The sequence below is a fragment of the Stomoxys calcitrans genome, chromosome 5 (assembly GCF_963082655.1).
Source record: "Stomoxys calcitrans chromosome 5, idStoCalc2.1, whole genome shotgun sequence".
In the NCBI taxonomy this organism is placed as follows: Eukaryota; Metazoa; Arthropoda; class Insecta; order Diptera; family Muscidae; genus Stomoxys; species Stomoxys calcitrans.
This window is the reverse complement of record NC_081556.1, coordinates 18,321,215-18,336,618: the sequence shown is the minus strand read 5'-3', so window position 1 is coordinate 18,336,618 and position 15,404 is coordinate 18,321,215. Positions and strand designations below refer to the sequence as shown.

The following is a 15,404-nucleotide window of genomic DNA, read 5'->3' as shown; positions in this document are numbered from 1 at the left end:
TTACAGAGTCACAAGCCGTTGAAAAAATTTGTCACCGCCGACTATATGAAAAATCCGCAATTACTTTTTGGGCAACCAATGTGTCGTTGTGTGAAAAATCGTTCTATTTTCTTTAAATGTAAACGCACCATAGCTTTGCAAATAGTACTAACTTGAAACAGCTGTTGGTATTTACATATTTTTGACGTCAACAAGAATATCAACTGAAGAGGTATCATCTAACTTATTGCAAAAGGGGAGGAACAATATTTGACCATGAAAAAAGTTTCTGATATAAAACTTTTAATTTTGTTAATCTTGTAGTAAAATCAATTACTATATTATGTCCAACGATAGATTTTAATGTTATTAATTACTTTTAATCAAAAAGCCATGGTTTGCCTTTGTTCGGAAGAACTAACGAAACATCTTTAATTATTAGTATCCCTACTATTTTTTACCTGTTGAAAATGTTGACGATATTTGCATACAATTAAGTGATAATATTTAAAAGTCGGAAGGATAAAATGCTAAGTCATCGGTTTTTATTAAATAGGGTAATATAAATCGCAATAATTACTTCTTCATTTAAATTCTTTAAGAAACATTTTTCCTGTAGTGTCTCGAAACAGGAACACAAAATATACAATCCACGAATTCTATACATCATTTTAGCATTCGTACAAAGTGCATATATTTTTCTTTAGTGCAACATAGTTTTTATTGTATTCCATTTTGAAGAGTTTAAATGTTGAATCATGATTTTACACATTTCAGACATCATTAAGTGCTATAGCCAACAATTTATGTGCCTTTAAGTCTGCAATGTCAATGTCAAACTTCAAAATGTCCAATAGCTCTGCGCCAACTCAACGTCACACATCCCAATATTGTCAAATTTCGGAATCGGATGGCATTCGTGAAATTTGTCTAAATGAACCTAAAACTCGAAACACCCTATCTCTGGGCATGATGAAAGAAATTTTGAGTGCCTTAACTCAGTCTTGGGATGATAAGCAACTGCGTTGTATTGTAATATCATCAACGGGCCCTATTTGGTCATCGGGACATGATCTTAAGGAATTGTTACCGGAAAGGGGAGAAGATCAACAAAAGGCAATATTTGATAAACTTACCGAAATTATATTTAGCATACGCAAAGCTCCTGTACCAGTGATGGCAAAAGTGAATGGCACTGTTGCCGCTGGTGGTGTTCAATTAGTGGCATCTTGTGACATAGTTATCTGTTCCGACAAGAGTTCCTTTATAACACCTAGGTAGATAATTGGACAATCATATAGTTTTGGAGTTTCTAAAATCGTTCTTCTGTTCACTTTAGCGCTAATTTTGGTATATTTGCCTCAACACCTGCAATTGCTATGTCACGCATTATGTCACATTCTAAATGTTTGGATATGTTAATGACGGGCCATCCAATAACTGCCAGAGATGCTTATATACAAGGCATGGTGAGCCGTGTTGTTCCCGAAAGTGAATTAGACAATGAGATTGTAAAAATAACAAATGCTATCAAAGAAAAGAGTCGCGCAGTTCTGGCATTGGGTAAAGAGTTCTTCTATAAGCAATTAGAGTTATCAATTGAAGAGGCCTATAAGCTAGGTTCCTTGGTAATAAAAATATATAGTAGGTATACAAATATTGTATTGAATAATTACATTTTTTTATTTAGAAAATGACTGAAAATCTGTCGTGTACCCATATGGTCCACGTTGCCGTTGGAGTGAGGAGTCGGACTGGCGGGCGCTGGTCGCTGGCATTCGAGCACCGGCTTTTGGCTCAGTCTTTGGGGCGCGGTTCTTTGCCAATCCAACCCTCTGGCAAGGTGACAAAAAAACAAAATAAACAACCAGCTGTCGGTGGTACGAAACGGACGACAATAGAACATTAACAAAACACCCACTGGAACGAACTGGAGGACATTACGGCTGTGGAATTGCCTGGCGCCTAAAATCCTTCATGGCGCCTCAGGACTTTGCCCACCCCAACCATGGCACCCCTCGTCCTGTAATATTAAGGGTACCCCGTAATCCATCACCTGTCTATCTTTGCCGTTGCTCAGTCACTTACCCCATATTCCGATGCTTTAGCCTTCCATCATCCTTTAGAAATCACCAAGGCAAGTATTTTTGATAATCATTCTTGTACAGATTTCAGTATTTTATTGAGTAAGTAAAAGAATATTCACATGGTAAATAATGTAAAAAAAAAACAAATAATCAAAAAGGCAAAATTCAATTACAAAAAAAAACAAGATTTAGAATATAAAGAATCGTTTTCAAGCAAACATGAAATATATTAGATTTTGAAGGCAAACGTTAACACTGCTTCTACACATTGCCATTCACAAAGACAATATTAACAATCTTGAAATTTTTCTCTATTTTCAGAAGAATGGGTCGGTCGCCTCGTCAGCTCTAGATGGATGACCAAGAATCGCCAAAACGGTACTGCGGCCTTGATGCGGGCCTCTGCGGCCAATAAGGTCTCTTCAAGTTCTCGTCGGTCCGTCCGTCTGGTTTTCGGTGAGTATTGTCAAGTTTTAAGTGTATTTGTCGCAGTCTGTTTTTCTTGTCTAAAAAAGTATTCTATGTTTCTTTTAGGGTCTTTTTTTTGTTGTGCTACCTTTTTAGCACCGTAGGACCAACATCAGCTGATTGGAGGACGAAAATGTCCTTTAACTGCGTTGCTACCTAACCTAACCATGAGCTCATGTTTGGTTATAGCCTGTAACCCAAACAACGGGTGAGTAAAAAAAAGCACTAATGTTGCCCCTACCTAATCTATTTCGATTGTATACTTTAATACAAAAAAACCCTTTTTTAAACAAAAATAAAGCAGTCCAAGGGTCGAACGTCAGTAAAGCAGTTTGGTTTGCTAGTCTGGAGAAACTAAAAAGAGTACCTTAGGAACGCTGGGGAATGCAACAGCGTCTGGATCCCTCGCTGGTGGATGGTGTGCGTTGCGGATGTGGCGGTGACCAGTGTGGCGGTGACCAGGGTGTCGGTAGCCGATGTGGCGGTTGTTGATGCAGCGGTTGGTGATGGAAGCCTTCTTCTTTGTGCGGCAGTGGAGGTGGAGGAGGCGTGGATTTTGATTTTTATGTTTTTGACTTTTAGTTTTGAAATGTCCACTTGTTTATTTTAATTTTAATTTCTATTTCTTTTCAGGTTTTTAATATATTCCTTTTTTCAGGTATTTAACGTTCATTTCATTTCAGATTTTTGACAAAGTTTTTCTTCTCTTTTTTTTTACGTTACCATTTCAATTGGCTCTTTATGTATCGTCTCTTCACTTTTCAGGCATTTCAAATTTTCTATTTCTTTTTTTTTTTTTTTTTTAAAAAACTGTCCTTTTTATTTTGTTTAAATCCGTTTTTTTCACATTCATATGAATTTAAATAAAACACATTTACCAAATTTATTTCTGGTCTTTTCTTTTACGTATTTTTCTTGTTGATCACTCCACCTCCGTACGCTGCCAAGTCCCAATCGAAAAAGAAAGAAGCTTCCTTGGGTCACCGGCCGGCTTGGCTTGGATTCGCCTCCATCATCAAATTTGACTTCCAGCGGGCACCAACAAAACATATGGTGGTAGCCATAATTGTCAATTGGTGTCAGCTGGCTGTCTCTTTCGTTGACAGAGGCGAATTAAAACCATCAGATGGCGCTGGCGGTCTTCTATCCGCTAACAGATGTCGCTAGGGTCGCACATTCGGCCGCACACTACAAACCAAGCCATCCTTTGAACATCACTGTTAAAGGATGGGAGGGAGAAAAATAACAATTTCTCTCAGTGTATTCCATGCCATAAAGTGTATATGCTCCTTACGCCAAACCTATCTCACTGTGTGTAGGTCCCATTAATAATGTGTAAGTCTTCCTCAACTAGTATACCTTGAGTTAACCATTTTTATACCTTACGGATATACCTTCATCAAATTAATTGGTAGCAATTGCAGCAGACGGACGACGCGGGAAATAATTTTCACCAACAAAGCAAAAAAAAAAAGGTAAGTATTGTAAAAAAAAATGTGTTAAATCAAAAGCTAGTAATAAAAAAAAAATGATTGTTCAGTGTCCCGAAGTGCGTGCCCAACATTATAGAAATAAATAACAAGAAAATTGTGACCGGCGGGCCAAAGTGTTTGTGTGTGTGTGCTAATGAACGGCAAAGTAAAAAAACAAAAACTACGCCTTTTACAACGTACTGGCCCACAAAATAAATAAAATGAAAAGAAATCATCAATGCCACATGCCCCTTGTCGCCAGTGGTAGTGAAAATATAAAAAAAAAACAATGCAAAAATAATTAAATGTGCTCTGAGCCCTGTGTGTGTGATTGAAAGAAACAAACCGGCAAACACAATCACCGGCGTCGGCGTATATCTGATTTCATGAATGAAATGGTGAAAAAACAATATTCCAAATGAAACGCCTTGCAAATCGGAAAAAAAATTTAAAAAAAAGGTAAAGTGAAAATAATTGCGGTTCGAATGGTGAAATAAAAAAGAATCCTAACCACAATTTAAAAAAACTCCAACCAACGTGGTAAAAGAAACGGTTCATTATGTGACAGTGTGCGTGATTCCATGAATATGAGTGCGTGTGTTATAATGAAATCACATGATCGTACGGTACCCCTGCCATTGTGTGTAAGCCACTCAATTCATGAATGGTGGTGGGGGTACTAAGAAGTGACTCAATGACTTTCAAACCAAATGTCCTCAAAAATTTTCGGTGGCCATAACGAAAAAGGTGAAGTGACGTTATTGTGATTGAATTTAAAGTGTCATGGTTCTACACAAAAGAAAATGGTCTTGATATAAAAACTCAAAAGTGAACTTAGTTCGGCAAAGTTACCAAAAGAAAATTAATAAGAAGGGAAATTATGGAAAATAACTCAATGAGGAAAATTACAAAAATGCACGAAAAATGTGAAAAAACCAAATTCTGCCAAGAAAATGAAAAAAAACAAAAAAAAATTAAGAATTTTGTGTGAAAATTTGAAAAAAAAAAGAAAAGAAATAATAATAAAAATAAGGAAAACGGAACAAAGAAAAATAAATTTCTCTGAAAACGGAGCGATATTAATATAGCCGAAAACAAAATTTTAAATAGAAATGCAGAACAAAAAAGTTTTTGTCTTTTCCTTAAGCTGGCAAAAAAAAACAAGCAAAAAAACTTATGAAAAACTAAAATAAAATTGCGTGTTCTATTCGAAAAACAAAAAAATCAGGGCCAATAGGAGGGAATTTTAAAATATCAGAAAATCTTAAAAAAAACACTAAAGTGAAAAAGAAATTTATCCAAAAAAAATCCTTCAAACAAAACAAACCACTTTCATAACTAATTTGATCTTTTCTTCTTGTCTATCTTTCCAGGAAACCCACGTCATGGACCTGCGAACTCGCAACGGCTGCCTCGCTTGAGAGCATGAGCCATGCCATTTGTGGTCTAACGCTGTGGTGTGCCCAAGATAAACGAACTGGTAAGTATCAAATAGATGGTGCACCTTGGTGTATCCTCTATGACTTCTCCTAGCCGCCTCTCATCACTCACCACGGCATCCCTCGCCCCATGTCCAAGATGCCATAGCGATAGAAAGACGGGTCGACCCGACATACACCGAGGTCGTCAAGAGGCTCTACCGTGGTTGAGTGATCTCCTGGGGCCGGCATCGAGAGATGACAATCTCTCGTCCGGACAAAACGCCTTCCGCCGCAACTCGCGTTCCATGTCCAAGATGCCATAGTGATAGAAAGACGGGTCACCCATTGCGAGGTTGACAGCGAGCTCTCCGGCGGTCGAGGCACCCCAGAGGTTGGCAGAGAGAAGTAGCACGAATCAGCGCGTAATCTTGCGCACATCACACCACGGGACCCCTCTTGGCGGTTCAGCACTCGCGAGAGCGTAAGACCACGAGTCCACTCCAACAACCTCACCTGGACCATACGGGTAAGTCCATGGTAAGTATTAACACCCTTTTACAGCGCCACCCTAAATCAAAAATTGCAAATATACACCCCATTGCACAATTTGTGCACTCGCCCAAGGATGTAAGCCCATGGCTTGGAAATATACGCACACTTGTATATTTGCCCACTACTGCCTTGAACACACACACACACCCACCATTCGAGATGAACCTGAGGTATAATATGGGCACGAGGCAAAAATCATTCGGACCTCTGCAACGATCACCACTTAAGTTAAGTATAAATCATAAAATACAATTCAAATCTAAATTCTCTTCTAATTCATTTAGGTCATCTTATGCTACAGTTTACCACAAGACGACGGCTGTTCTACAGCTTGTTCCTTACTGCTATAGAGATCCCTGGGACTTAATTCCTCTGCTATCTATCACAGGTGAGTATGTAATTCAATTCATATCTATCATATCTTAACCTATTTCCCCATAGGGTACAACTAAAACTAACTAAACCTACATTAGACCATGGCTTAATATTGGAAACTCCCAGCTCTTCGGGTGGTTCCTCAAATTCCAGCTCGTTTACCCGCGGTGCGAATTGTTGCCTGTGCGCTTGTGCCGCTTGCCTTTGGTTACTTAGCAGCAACTCTGCTTTCCTGCATTCCTCGCGGAAATGTTGCAGGCCATACATACGTATGGGGAACACTAAGGCGGCCATAGGTGGCTTTAGATTGCTTTTCATCATCTCCACCATTACTTGCTCATCCATGGGCTTTCTCTGCTGGTGGCGCAAGCGCAGCATGGCGTTGCAGAACTCTTCGAAAGACTCATGGGCACCCTGTCGACGGTCCATCATTTTACGCTGGATATCGAAATCGCTCTCAAATTTTCTGAATTGGGCTAAGAAAGCTTCTTTGAGTTCTGGGAAGCTTCGAATGTGGTCTAGTCTGCGCTGCATCCAGTACCAGTCCTCTGCTGGCCCCTCTAGGAACTGGGGAAACTTCACCAGAATCTCTTCCCAATCGCATTGGTAATCGGCCCTTAACTGCTCCAGTCTGAACATGAAATCTTCAGCCCCAATCGTCTTCGAAGTGCCATCAAATTTTAGCCTCCATTTCTCGACATCGAACTTTCTCGCTGCACTCCGGTATGTAGCTGCAGGTGACTGTGCTGCCTGCGCCTGGTACCCATATGCCGGCTGCGACGGAGGTAATCCTACCCCCATCGTTTGCGTTAGTGGCCTCGATCGGTCGAGCGGTTGCTCATGCGGCAAGTAAGCATTACTTGATGCCATTTGATATTGGGGTTGCGACCATCCTTGGGACGGAGGTGCATAAGCATGTGGCGCTGGCTGTTGCTGATTCGAACCCATGTAGTTAAGCGGTTGCTGGTGGTCACTAGCTCCGGGCTGGGCTCTAGGCAAATCCTGGGCTTGCTGGATAACCTGCGCTTCTGCACGTGCTTGAACTGGGCTTGGCAACGTATTCCGATTAGCTGCACTGTTTAAGTTGGCCATGCTCTGCTGTACCAGTTGTGGCACCAATAATCTTAATTTCTCGTCGAGCAGACGAATCATCTCCATTTGGCCTACACCAATCGCGGAATCAATAACGTGCTGCAAATGCTCGTCTGCATGCGTCTCACGCCTGGCCTCTTGGTTTTGCCTTACCGCCTCTTGCCTCTCCAGGTTTATATTTCGGGCTGTCAGGCTGCTGAACTCTGGCGTAGTTGGCGTCGAATTCAATGCGTCTGACACCTGTGTTACTGACACAGCTGGGCTTGAAACGGCTGAAGTGACCATCATTGCGTTGGCTACGCTTGTTGTTGTTGTGCTGGCTGTAGCCTGTGTAGTTGTAGTTGTTGACGTAGTTGTCGTTTCCATTTGAAGGCTGTTCGGAACAGAAGGTTCAATGGAATAACTATTCGCTCTAGTGACTACCATTTAAAAACTAAAAATCCAATGATGCAAATTCAAAATATAATACCCCAAAAACTCAAAAAATAAAGAACTAACTTCTATTATATCCTTCTAGGTTCGTATCCAAAATATGTTATCACGGATGGGGTTAGTGACTTACAGCTGCGGCTTCATAAACAGTTGATAAAAATTGGCAATTCCACACATAACAGGTAATGGCTATACACTCAAAACAATCAATCTCTCCAAAAATTAATCATTCTTGAAATTTTCAGGTGTCTATATTGTCCATTGCTGTTGATTGGTAATTGGGATCGTGACTGCTGCCTTCGGACTGTGCTCCATGGCGACTACATAAAGCTTTGCAAGTCTTTACCATGTAGGACTCACAGGAGCTAGGATTTAAATTTATTCGGAATCGGACGGACAGGCAGAAAGTCATAATTTGGGCTATTGGCTTTAAAACTATTGTGGAAGAAGGTGGAAAGTGTCTACCATTGTCTCCCGAGGAAGTCGCATGGCTCATCTGGACTCACAGCCACTTCGACACCAGACTTACTTCCCATGGAGGCTTTGGACGACACTCTGTTAATACAAAGTATCAGTGCCTCTTCAAGCTTAGACGTCGCACTCGACTAGCTTGTCTTATAATCAAACTGCTGTCGGGACTTACGCAAAACATAGAAGGAAACCACAAACACAAATATTAACAGCCACACAATTGAAACGGTCAACCCGATTGCTCGGGCCCCACGTTGGGCGCCATTTTTTTGTCGTGTACCCATATGGTCCACGTTGCCGTTGGAGTGAGGAGTCGGACTGGCGGGCGCTGGTCGCTGGCATTCGAGCACCGGCTTTTGGCTCAGTCTTTGGGGCGCGGTTCTTTGCCAATCCAACCCTCTGGCAAGGTGACAAAAAAAACAAAATAAACAACCAGCTGTCGGTGGTACGAAACGGACGACAATAGAACATTAACAAAACACCCACTGGAACGAACTGGAGGACATTACGGCTGTGGAATTGCCTGGCGCCTAAAATCCTTCATGGCGCCTCAGGACTTTGCCCACCCCAACCATGGCACCCCTCGTCCTGTAATATTAAGGGTACCCCGTAATCCATCACCTGTCTATCTTTGCCGTTGCTCAGTCACTTACCCCATATTCCGATGCTTTAGCCTTCCATCATCCTTTAGAAATCACCAAGGCAAGTATTTTTGATAATCATTCTTGTACAGATTTCAGTATTTTATTGAGTAAGTAAAAGAATATTCACATGGTAAATAATGTAAAAAAAAAACAAATAATCAAAAAGGCAAAATTCAATTACAAAAAAAAACAAGATTTAGAATATAAAGAATCGTTTTCAAGCAAACATGAAATATATTAGATTTTGAAGGCAAACGTTAACACTGCTTCTACACATTGCCATTCACAAAGACAATATTAACAATCTTGAAATTTTTCTCTATTTTCAGAAGAATGGGTCGGTCGCCTCGTCAGCTCTAGATGGATGACCAAGAATCGCCAAAACGGTACTGCGGCCTTGATGCGGGCCTCTGCGGCCAATAAGGTCTCTTCAAGTTCTCGTCGGTCCGTCCGTCTGGTTTTCGGTGAGTATTGTCAAGTTTTAAGTGTATTTGTCGCAGTCTGTTTTTCTTGTCTAAAAAAGTATTCTATGTTTCTTTTAGGGTCTTTTTTTTGTTGTGCTACCTTTTTAGCACCGTAGGACCAACATCAGCTGATTGGAGGACGAAAATGTCCTTTAACTGCGTTGCTACCTAACCTAACCATGAGCTCATGTTTGGTTATAGCCTGTAACCCAAACAACGGGTGAGTAAAAAAAAGCACTAATGTTGCCCCTACCTAATCTATTTCGATTGTATACTTTAATACAAAAAAACCCTTTTTTAAACAAAAATAAAGCAGTCCAAGGGTCGAACGTCAGTAAAGCAGTTTGGTTTGCTAGTCTGGAGAAACTAAAAAGAGTACCTTAGGAACGCTGGGGAATGCAACAGCGTCTGGATCCCTCGCTGGTGGATGGTGTGCGTTGCGGATGTGGCGGTGACCAGTGTGGCGGTGACCAGGGTGTCGGTAGCCGATGTGGCGGTTGTTGATGCAGCGGTTGGTGATGGAAGCCTTCTTCTTTGTGCGGCAGTGGAGGTGGAGGAGGCGTGGATTTTGATTTTTATGTTTTTGACTTTTAGTTTTGAAATGTCCACTTGTTTATTTTAATTTTAATTTCTATTTCTTTTCAGGTTTTTAATATATTCCTTTTTTCAGGTATTTAACGTTCATTTCATTTCAGATTTTTGACAAAGTTTTTCTTCTCTTTTTTTTTACGTTACCATTTCAATTGGCTCTTTATGTATCGTCTCTTCACTTTTCAGGCATTTCAAATTTTCTATTTCTTTTTTTTTTTTTTTTTTAAAAAACTGTCCTTTTTATTTTGTTTAAATCCGTTTTTTTCACATTCATATGAATTTAAATAAAACACATTTACCAAATTTATTTCTGGTCTTTTCTTTTACGTATTTTTCTTGTTGATCACTCCACCTCCGTACGCTGCCAAGTCCCAATCGAAAAAGAAAGAAGCTTCCTTGGGTCACCGGCCGGCTTGGCTTGGATTCGCCTCCATCATCAAATTTGACTTCCAGCGGGCACCAACAAAACATATGGTGGTAGCCATAATTGTCAATTGGTGTCAGCTGGCTGTCTCTTTCGTTGACAGAGGCGAATTAAAACCATCAGATGGCGCTGGCGGTCTTCTATCCGCTAACAGATGTCGCTAGGGTCGCACATTCGGCCGCACACTACAAATCTTAAGCTGAGTGATTCACAAGAAGGTGTAAAAAGTTTCATGGAAAAACGTAAGCCGGTATGGTCCCATCTCTGATAGATACCCATAATCTTTGATTAAAAAATTATAGAAAATATATACTAAAAATGGTTGTGGTTGATTGCATTTATTTTCTCGTTCATTCATATACAATACTTTATTTATACACATGCATAAGTGTATATAAATACATACCAATGTAGTAAGGCATTTCTGGATTAAGTACCTTGCTTGATATTACAATAAAATGATGTTTATATTTATTTTTAATATGAATAAAAAATAAATGCTCAACCGTGTTTGATGTGAGGGAAGCGTCATAGGAAGAAAGATGTATACAAATATTCTAAAATCAAAATTCAAGGTTAAGATCCGATGATCGCTCAATACTTACCGGTAAAATTAAATCTTAATCTAAACACTATTGAAGAAAACTTAGTAAAAGTTGGTTAATAAATATGCTTAGCAAATAAGCTCCTTTGTGGTGTACCGCAGGGTTCTATTTTAGGACCACTGTTATTTATTCTATAAGTTAATGATACGGCTTGTAGGAGTTGCGATACATTCATGTTTGCTGACGATATCTTTCTACTTTTTAATGGCAGTTCTACTACACATGAAATACTGGAGAATAGTATTTATTTGGTGCTAGATAGGGTTCTAAACTGGGCTTCAGCCAATTATTTGAAAATAAATCATAAAATCATAAACCAACTCTGTTTTTTTTTGGAGGACTAATAATCTGGCACCCCTACACATATTTGTTGGTAACTCCGTGATTGAGTTTGTTGATCGGCATAGGTGTTTGGGGATTATTGTTGACTCCTAGTTGTCTCTTAAATCTCATATTGACGCATTGTCTGGAAGGGTTTGGGTGTGTCTCCGTAAGATGTATGCTTTTGCCATTTTTCTACCTTTCCGTGTAAGACGAACTCTTGGCCATTCTTAATTATTGCCTCAAGTGCCTTATGGTTTGGAGGTTTTCTCAGGAACAATCCAAGGTAATTTGGATTAGGTAAAGCATATTGTCGATTCCGTAGTGAGGTTTGTCTATAAGGTTCGACGAAGGGATCGCATTGCTTTGTGATGCTTTCTTAGTTGTTCTTTTAAGAATTTTGTGGACTACAGGAATTTCATATTATTTTACAACGCTTTTACCAATATTACACAGTTGCCAATAAGAAGTATGTTTATTTTTTCTCGGTCCACCAGAAATCCACAGTTGTTCTTTTTTCTAGAATAAGGATAAATATAATGACAAGATCGTACTTGATGAGAATAGCACGACGTTGGAATCGGCATCCTCATGAATTACGCATTGTTTCCCATTCTAACAACGTTTTTCGATTAAAATTGCTTAAGTTGTTTGCCTCCGATGGTTAAATTAAACATTTGTTTCCTCTTGCATTGCTTTTCTACTCTGACTAAACTTCTCTTTTTTGATTCTGATCTGGTTATCTATATCTTGACTTATTATGGACTGGGACCAATGTTGTAGCTCTCAATTTTTCGGCGTCTTTAACTTGCTGTCTTTTTCTTGAAATTTTGTGGCTGGGAAGCCAAAGGCTTTAGTTAATTTTATGTATATTCTTTTTTATTTTAGGTTTAGATTTAACTAGAACTTTAGATTAACTTTGGTTGTTTTACCAATGTAATGTTTTTAGAGGCCTTATAGTCTTCTTATTACAAAGAATGGTTAATAGAAATTAAATGAAATAAGCGGAAATCGAGCGTTACATATGTAAAGGTAATATAACTACAAGCGGACGGTTTAGAATAACATTTGACTGATGTGTGAAGACCAGGAAACTTGATGGTCATTCGTTATTGAAAGTCGCCAATAACTTGCCTTGTCGTATCAACCATCATACACACTCTGTATTTAAGCAAGAGCCGGTGCCGCCCAAACTGCTGCAGACTCCACTCAATGTCGCTGATTGTCCGCGACCGCAGTTACAGCAATTCCGTATGGAGCATTACACCATCCGCAACATGGCTAAGATTCTTATGATAACGATTAACACCACATAGATTGGAACACACAATTTCAGTTGTAGACCATGGTATAAAAACCCATTTTGTTGCAATTTTTTGCATATAACATTTTAAAAAGTTTTCAAGCCGTTATTTTCGAACAGATGCTCAGATCTTGTTTTTCCAAAAGCAGGGTTGTTAATATTCATTATCAATAAAAAATCCCAGCTGTTAATAATTGTATTCCACTCAACCATAATAAAATGTTAAATTCTTTAAGAACATCATTTGCAAAGGTATTTAAATAAGTAATTAATCTGCGTTTCGCCTAATTGTAGTCATTTACATTAATTACTTCAGCCTGCTGTTGGGTGTTCCAAATTATATTTCCATATTGGCTCCTGTACCAGAGCTGCTCATCAATTCACGGAAGTTACACAATGCGATGGAGTGCGAGAAATTTGTCTAAATGAACCAAAAACACGCAATTCTCTATCAATGGACATGATGAATTCCATACTGGATGCCTTGACAAAAGACTGGCAAAGCAAAGAGCTGCGTTCCATAGTTTTGACTGCCAAGGGAAACATTTGGTCAGCAGGTCATAATCTTAAGGAATTGGTGCCGGAAAAAGGTCCCACCTATCAAACCGAAGTTTTTAGTAAATTAACTGAGATTATACTAAACATACGCAAAGCTCCTGTTCCCATAATAGCAAAGGTAAATGGTTTGGCTGCTGCGGCCGGTTGCCAGCTGGTGGCCTCGTGTGACATGATAATAGCATCGGAAAATAGTAAATTTTCTACTCCGGGAGCCAATTTTGGTGTATTTTGCTCTACACCAGGCATAGCAATATCACGTGTAATGCCCAGACCTCAAGCAGCCTATATGGTTATGACCGGATTACCGTTAACCGCCCAAGAGGCATTTAGTGCAGGTATGAAAAGCTAACTAAAATTAAGAACAGCTAAATAACATTGATTTGTTATTTTCTTCAAAGGCTTGGTTAGCCGTGTGGTACCTGAGAATGAATTGGATTCTGAGGTTGGACGCATAACCGATGCCATCAAACATAAAAGTCGTTCTGTTATTGCATTGGGCAAAGAGTTTTACTATAAACAACTGAATTTATCTGTAGAAGAAGCCTACAGACTGGGTGCTCAAGTAATTCGTTTGCAAAAGCCAAAATATTTTTTTTATTTAGTTTTCTTTAATTTTCTAGAAAATGACTGAAAATCTGAGTCTGAGCGATTCTCAAGAAGGTCTTCGTAGTTTTGTGGAAAAACGTAAACCTCAATGGAAACATGAATAATGGAAATTTTTCTGTGTATACAAGCAAATGTACATATAACATATAATGCATTTATACTTTTTATGTTTAATATTAAAATAAAGTGATTATGCATCTCAGCAGACAAAACGATAACCACTGTTGCAGCATCATACTTCTCGAACGAAAGCAGAAGGATCCTGGGTAAATGTGCACTGTTCCCGGTACGTAAACGCGATCGCTTTGAATGCGACATCGTTTCCAAAAAACAACAAAATTTAAATAACGAATGAAGTGAGTATGTACCACTGACTTCATTCGTTATTTAAATTCGCAGCGAAAATGCCTATTCACACAGACTGAAACTTGAGCCCCGATCTGTGTGGTGCTCATCCTTGCGACGACAAGCTTAGCTGTGAGCAAGATATATTCATTTACAGGTAGTGACAGTGGCCCAACAACAAAATATTGACTGCACTATCTGTAAAAATCAGTGATTAGTGCAATTTTGATTTTTAGTTTGTTACTAGTTCGCACCATTTCGTTCGTTCGTTCGTTGTTTGTGTATGTTATAAAGGGTGATTTTTTTGAGGTTAGGATTTTCATGCATTAGTATTTGACAGATCACGTGGGATTTCAGACATGGTGTCAAAGAGAAAGATGCTCAGTATGCTTTGACATTTCATCATGAATAGACTTACTAACGAGCAACGCTTGCAAATCATTGAATTTTATTACCAAAATCAGTGTTCGGTTCGAAATGTGTTCATTCACCGTAACGTTGCGTCCAACAGCATCTTTGAAAAAATACGGTCCAATGATTCCACCAACGTACAAACCACACCAAACAGTGCATTTTTCGGGATGCATGGGCAGTTCTTGAACGGCTTCTGGTTGCTCTTCACTCCAAATGCGGCAATTTTGCTTATTTACGTAGCCATTCAACCAGAAATGAGCCTCATCGCTGAACAAAATTTGTCAAAATTTGAACACATTTCGAACCGAACACTGATTTTGGTAATAAAATTCAATGATTTGCAAGCGTTGCTCGTTAGTAAGTCTATTCATGATGAAATGTCAAAGCATACTGAGCATCTTTCTCTTTGACACCATGTCTGAAATCCCACGTGATCTGTCAAATACTAATGCATGAAAATCCTAACCTCAAAAAAATCACCCTTTAGTTCTTAACTATAATACACATACATTACAAAAACTCGTTGAGAGATAGTGCACTTCGCAAGAAAAATTTTTACTCAGAGGTTTACGGTACGCTTACTTGTAATTATGTCACGGCTGTGAGCTACCGGGCACGTCCATAAGTTTTGGATAGTGGAATGCTCCATACGCAGAGAGAATTTTCCTTCATAAATGTAATGCTCGGGTTTCATAACCTTTTGTTCATAAGTATTATGAAATGACTTATTATATTAATGAACAAATCATAAAGACTATGAAAATTCTTAATGAATGAAAA

General features: G+C 39.1%; 3 protein-coding genes across 8 annotated transcripts in view; all 3 read left to right on the top strand.

Moving 5' to 3' along the window:
* The window catches only part of LOC106084327 (general transcription factor 3C polypeptide 3), a 237,951-nt gene extending 224,878 nt beyond the window's left edge, over window positions 1-13,073 (top strand). Inside the window, exon 5 of the mRNA XM_013247924.2 lies at window positions 12,996-13,073. The gene's annotated coding sequence lies outside the window, so the exon portion shown is untranslated. The remainder of the gene's footprint in view (window positions 1-12,995) is intronic.
* LOC106084333 (enoyl-CoA hydratase domain-containing protein 3, mitochondrial) lies at window positions 297-14,083 on the top strand. Of its 3 annotated transcripts, XM_059368641.1 has the most exons (5): window positions 297-536; window positions 757-1,256; window positions 1,319-1,607; window positions 1,670-1,686; window positions 10,668-10,970. In XM_059368641.1, exons 1-5 carry the CDS (start codon window positions 507-509, stop codon window positions 10,738-10,740), a joined length of 909 nt encoding a protein of 302 aa, XP_059224624.1. In that variant the 5' UTR covers window positions 297-506; the 3' UTR covers window positions 10,741-10,970. The 3 variants fall into 3 exon arrangements, with proteins under 3 accessions (XP_059224624.1, XP_013103391.2, XP_013103390.2); XM_013247937.2 differs by lacking the exons at window positions 757-1,256; window positions 1,319-1,607; window positions 1,670-1,686; window positions 10,668-10,970 and adding exons at window positions 13,018-13,594; window positions 13,658-13,821; window positions 13,880-14,083 and having other exon boundaries at window positions 314-536; XM_013247936.2 differs by lacking the exons at window positions 297-536; window positions 757-1,256; window positions 1,319-1,607; window positions 1,670-1,686; window positions 10,668-10,970 and adding exons at window positions 12,846-12,953; window positions 13,018-13,594; window positions 13,658-13,821; window positions 13,880-14,083.
* LOC131997614 (uncharacterized) lies at window positions 3,938-8,601 on the top strand. Of its 4 annotated transcripts, none has more exons than XM_059368644.1 (4): window positions 3,938-4,009; window positions 5,380-6,367; window positions 7,964-8,060; window positions 8,124-8,599. In XM_059368644.1, the coding sequence occupies exons 2-4, from the start codon at window positions 5,962-5,964 to the stop codon at window positions 8,245-8,247; spliced, it is 627 nt and encodes a 208-aa protein (XP_059224627.1). In that variant the 5' UTR covers window positions 3,938-4,009; window positions 5,380-5,961; the 3' UTR covers window positions 8,248-8,599. The 4 variants fall into 4 exon arrangements, with proteins under 4 accessions (XP_059224627.1, XP_059224629.1, XP_059224628.1 ...); XM_059368646.1 differs by lacking the exon at window positions 3,938-4,009 and adding an exon at window positions 4,131-4,465 and having other exon boundaries at window positions 5,380-5,486; window positions 8,124-8,601; XM_059368645.1 differs by lacking the exon at window positions 3,938-4,009 and having other exon boundaries at window positions 4,487-6,206; window positions 6,264-6,367; window positions 8,124-8,601.
* Window positions 14,084-15,404: the final 1,321 nt, after the last annotated feature.

What these genes read in the sequence shown, in the direction of transcription:
- LOC106084333 (XM_059368641.1), top strand. Translation starts at nt 507, where the DNA reads ATGCTAAGTCATCGGTTTTTATTAAATAGG. An exon ending in ATCGGTTTTTATTAAATAGG is followed by an intron (nt 537 to 756) that starts GTAATATAAATC and finishes TACACATTTCAG; the next exon opens with ACATCATTAAGTGCTATAGC. An exon ending in AGTTCCTTTATAACACCTAG is followed by an intron (nt 1,257 to 1,318) that starts GTAGATAATTGG and finishes TGTTCACTTTAG; the next exon opens with CGCTAATTTTGGTATATTTG.
- LOC131997614 (XM_059368644.1), top strand. Translation starts at nt 5,962, where the DNA reads ATGGTAAGTATTAACACCCTTTTACAGCGCCACCCTAAATCAAAAATT. An exon ending in TCCTCTGCTATCTATCACAG is followed by an intron (nt 6,368 to 7,963) that starts GTGAGTATGTAA and finishes ATATCCTTCTAG; the next exon opens with GTTCGTATCCAAAATATGTT. An exon ending in GGCAATTCCACACATAACAG is followed by an intron (nt 8,061 to 8,123) that starts GTAATGGCTATA and finishes TGAAATTTTCAG; the next exon opens with GTGTCTATATTGTCCATTGC.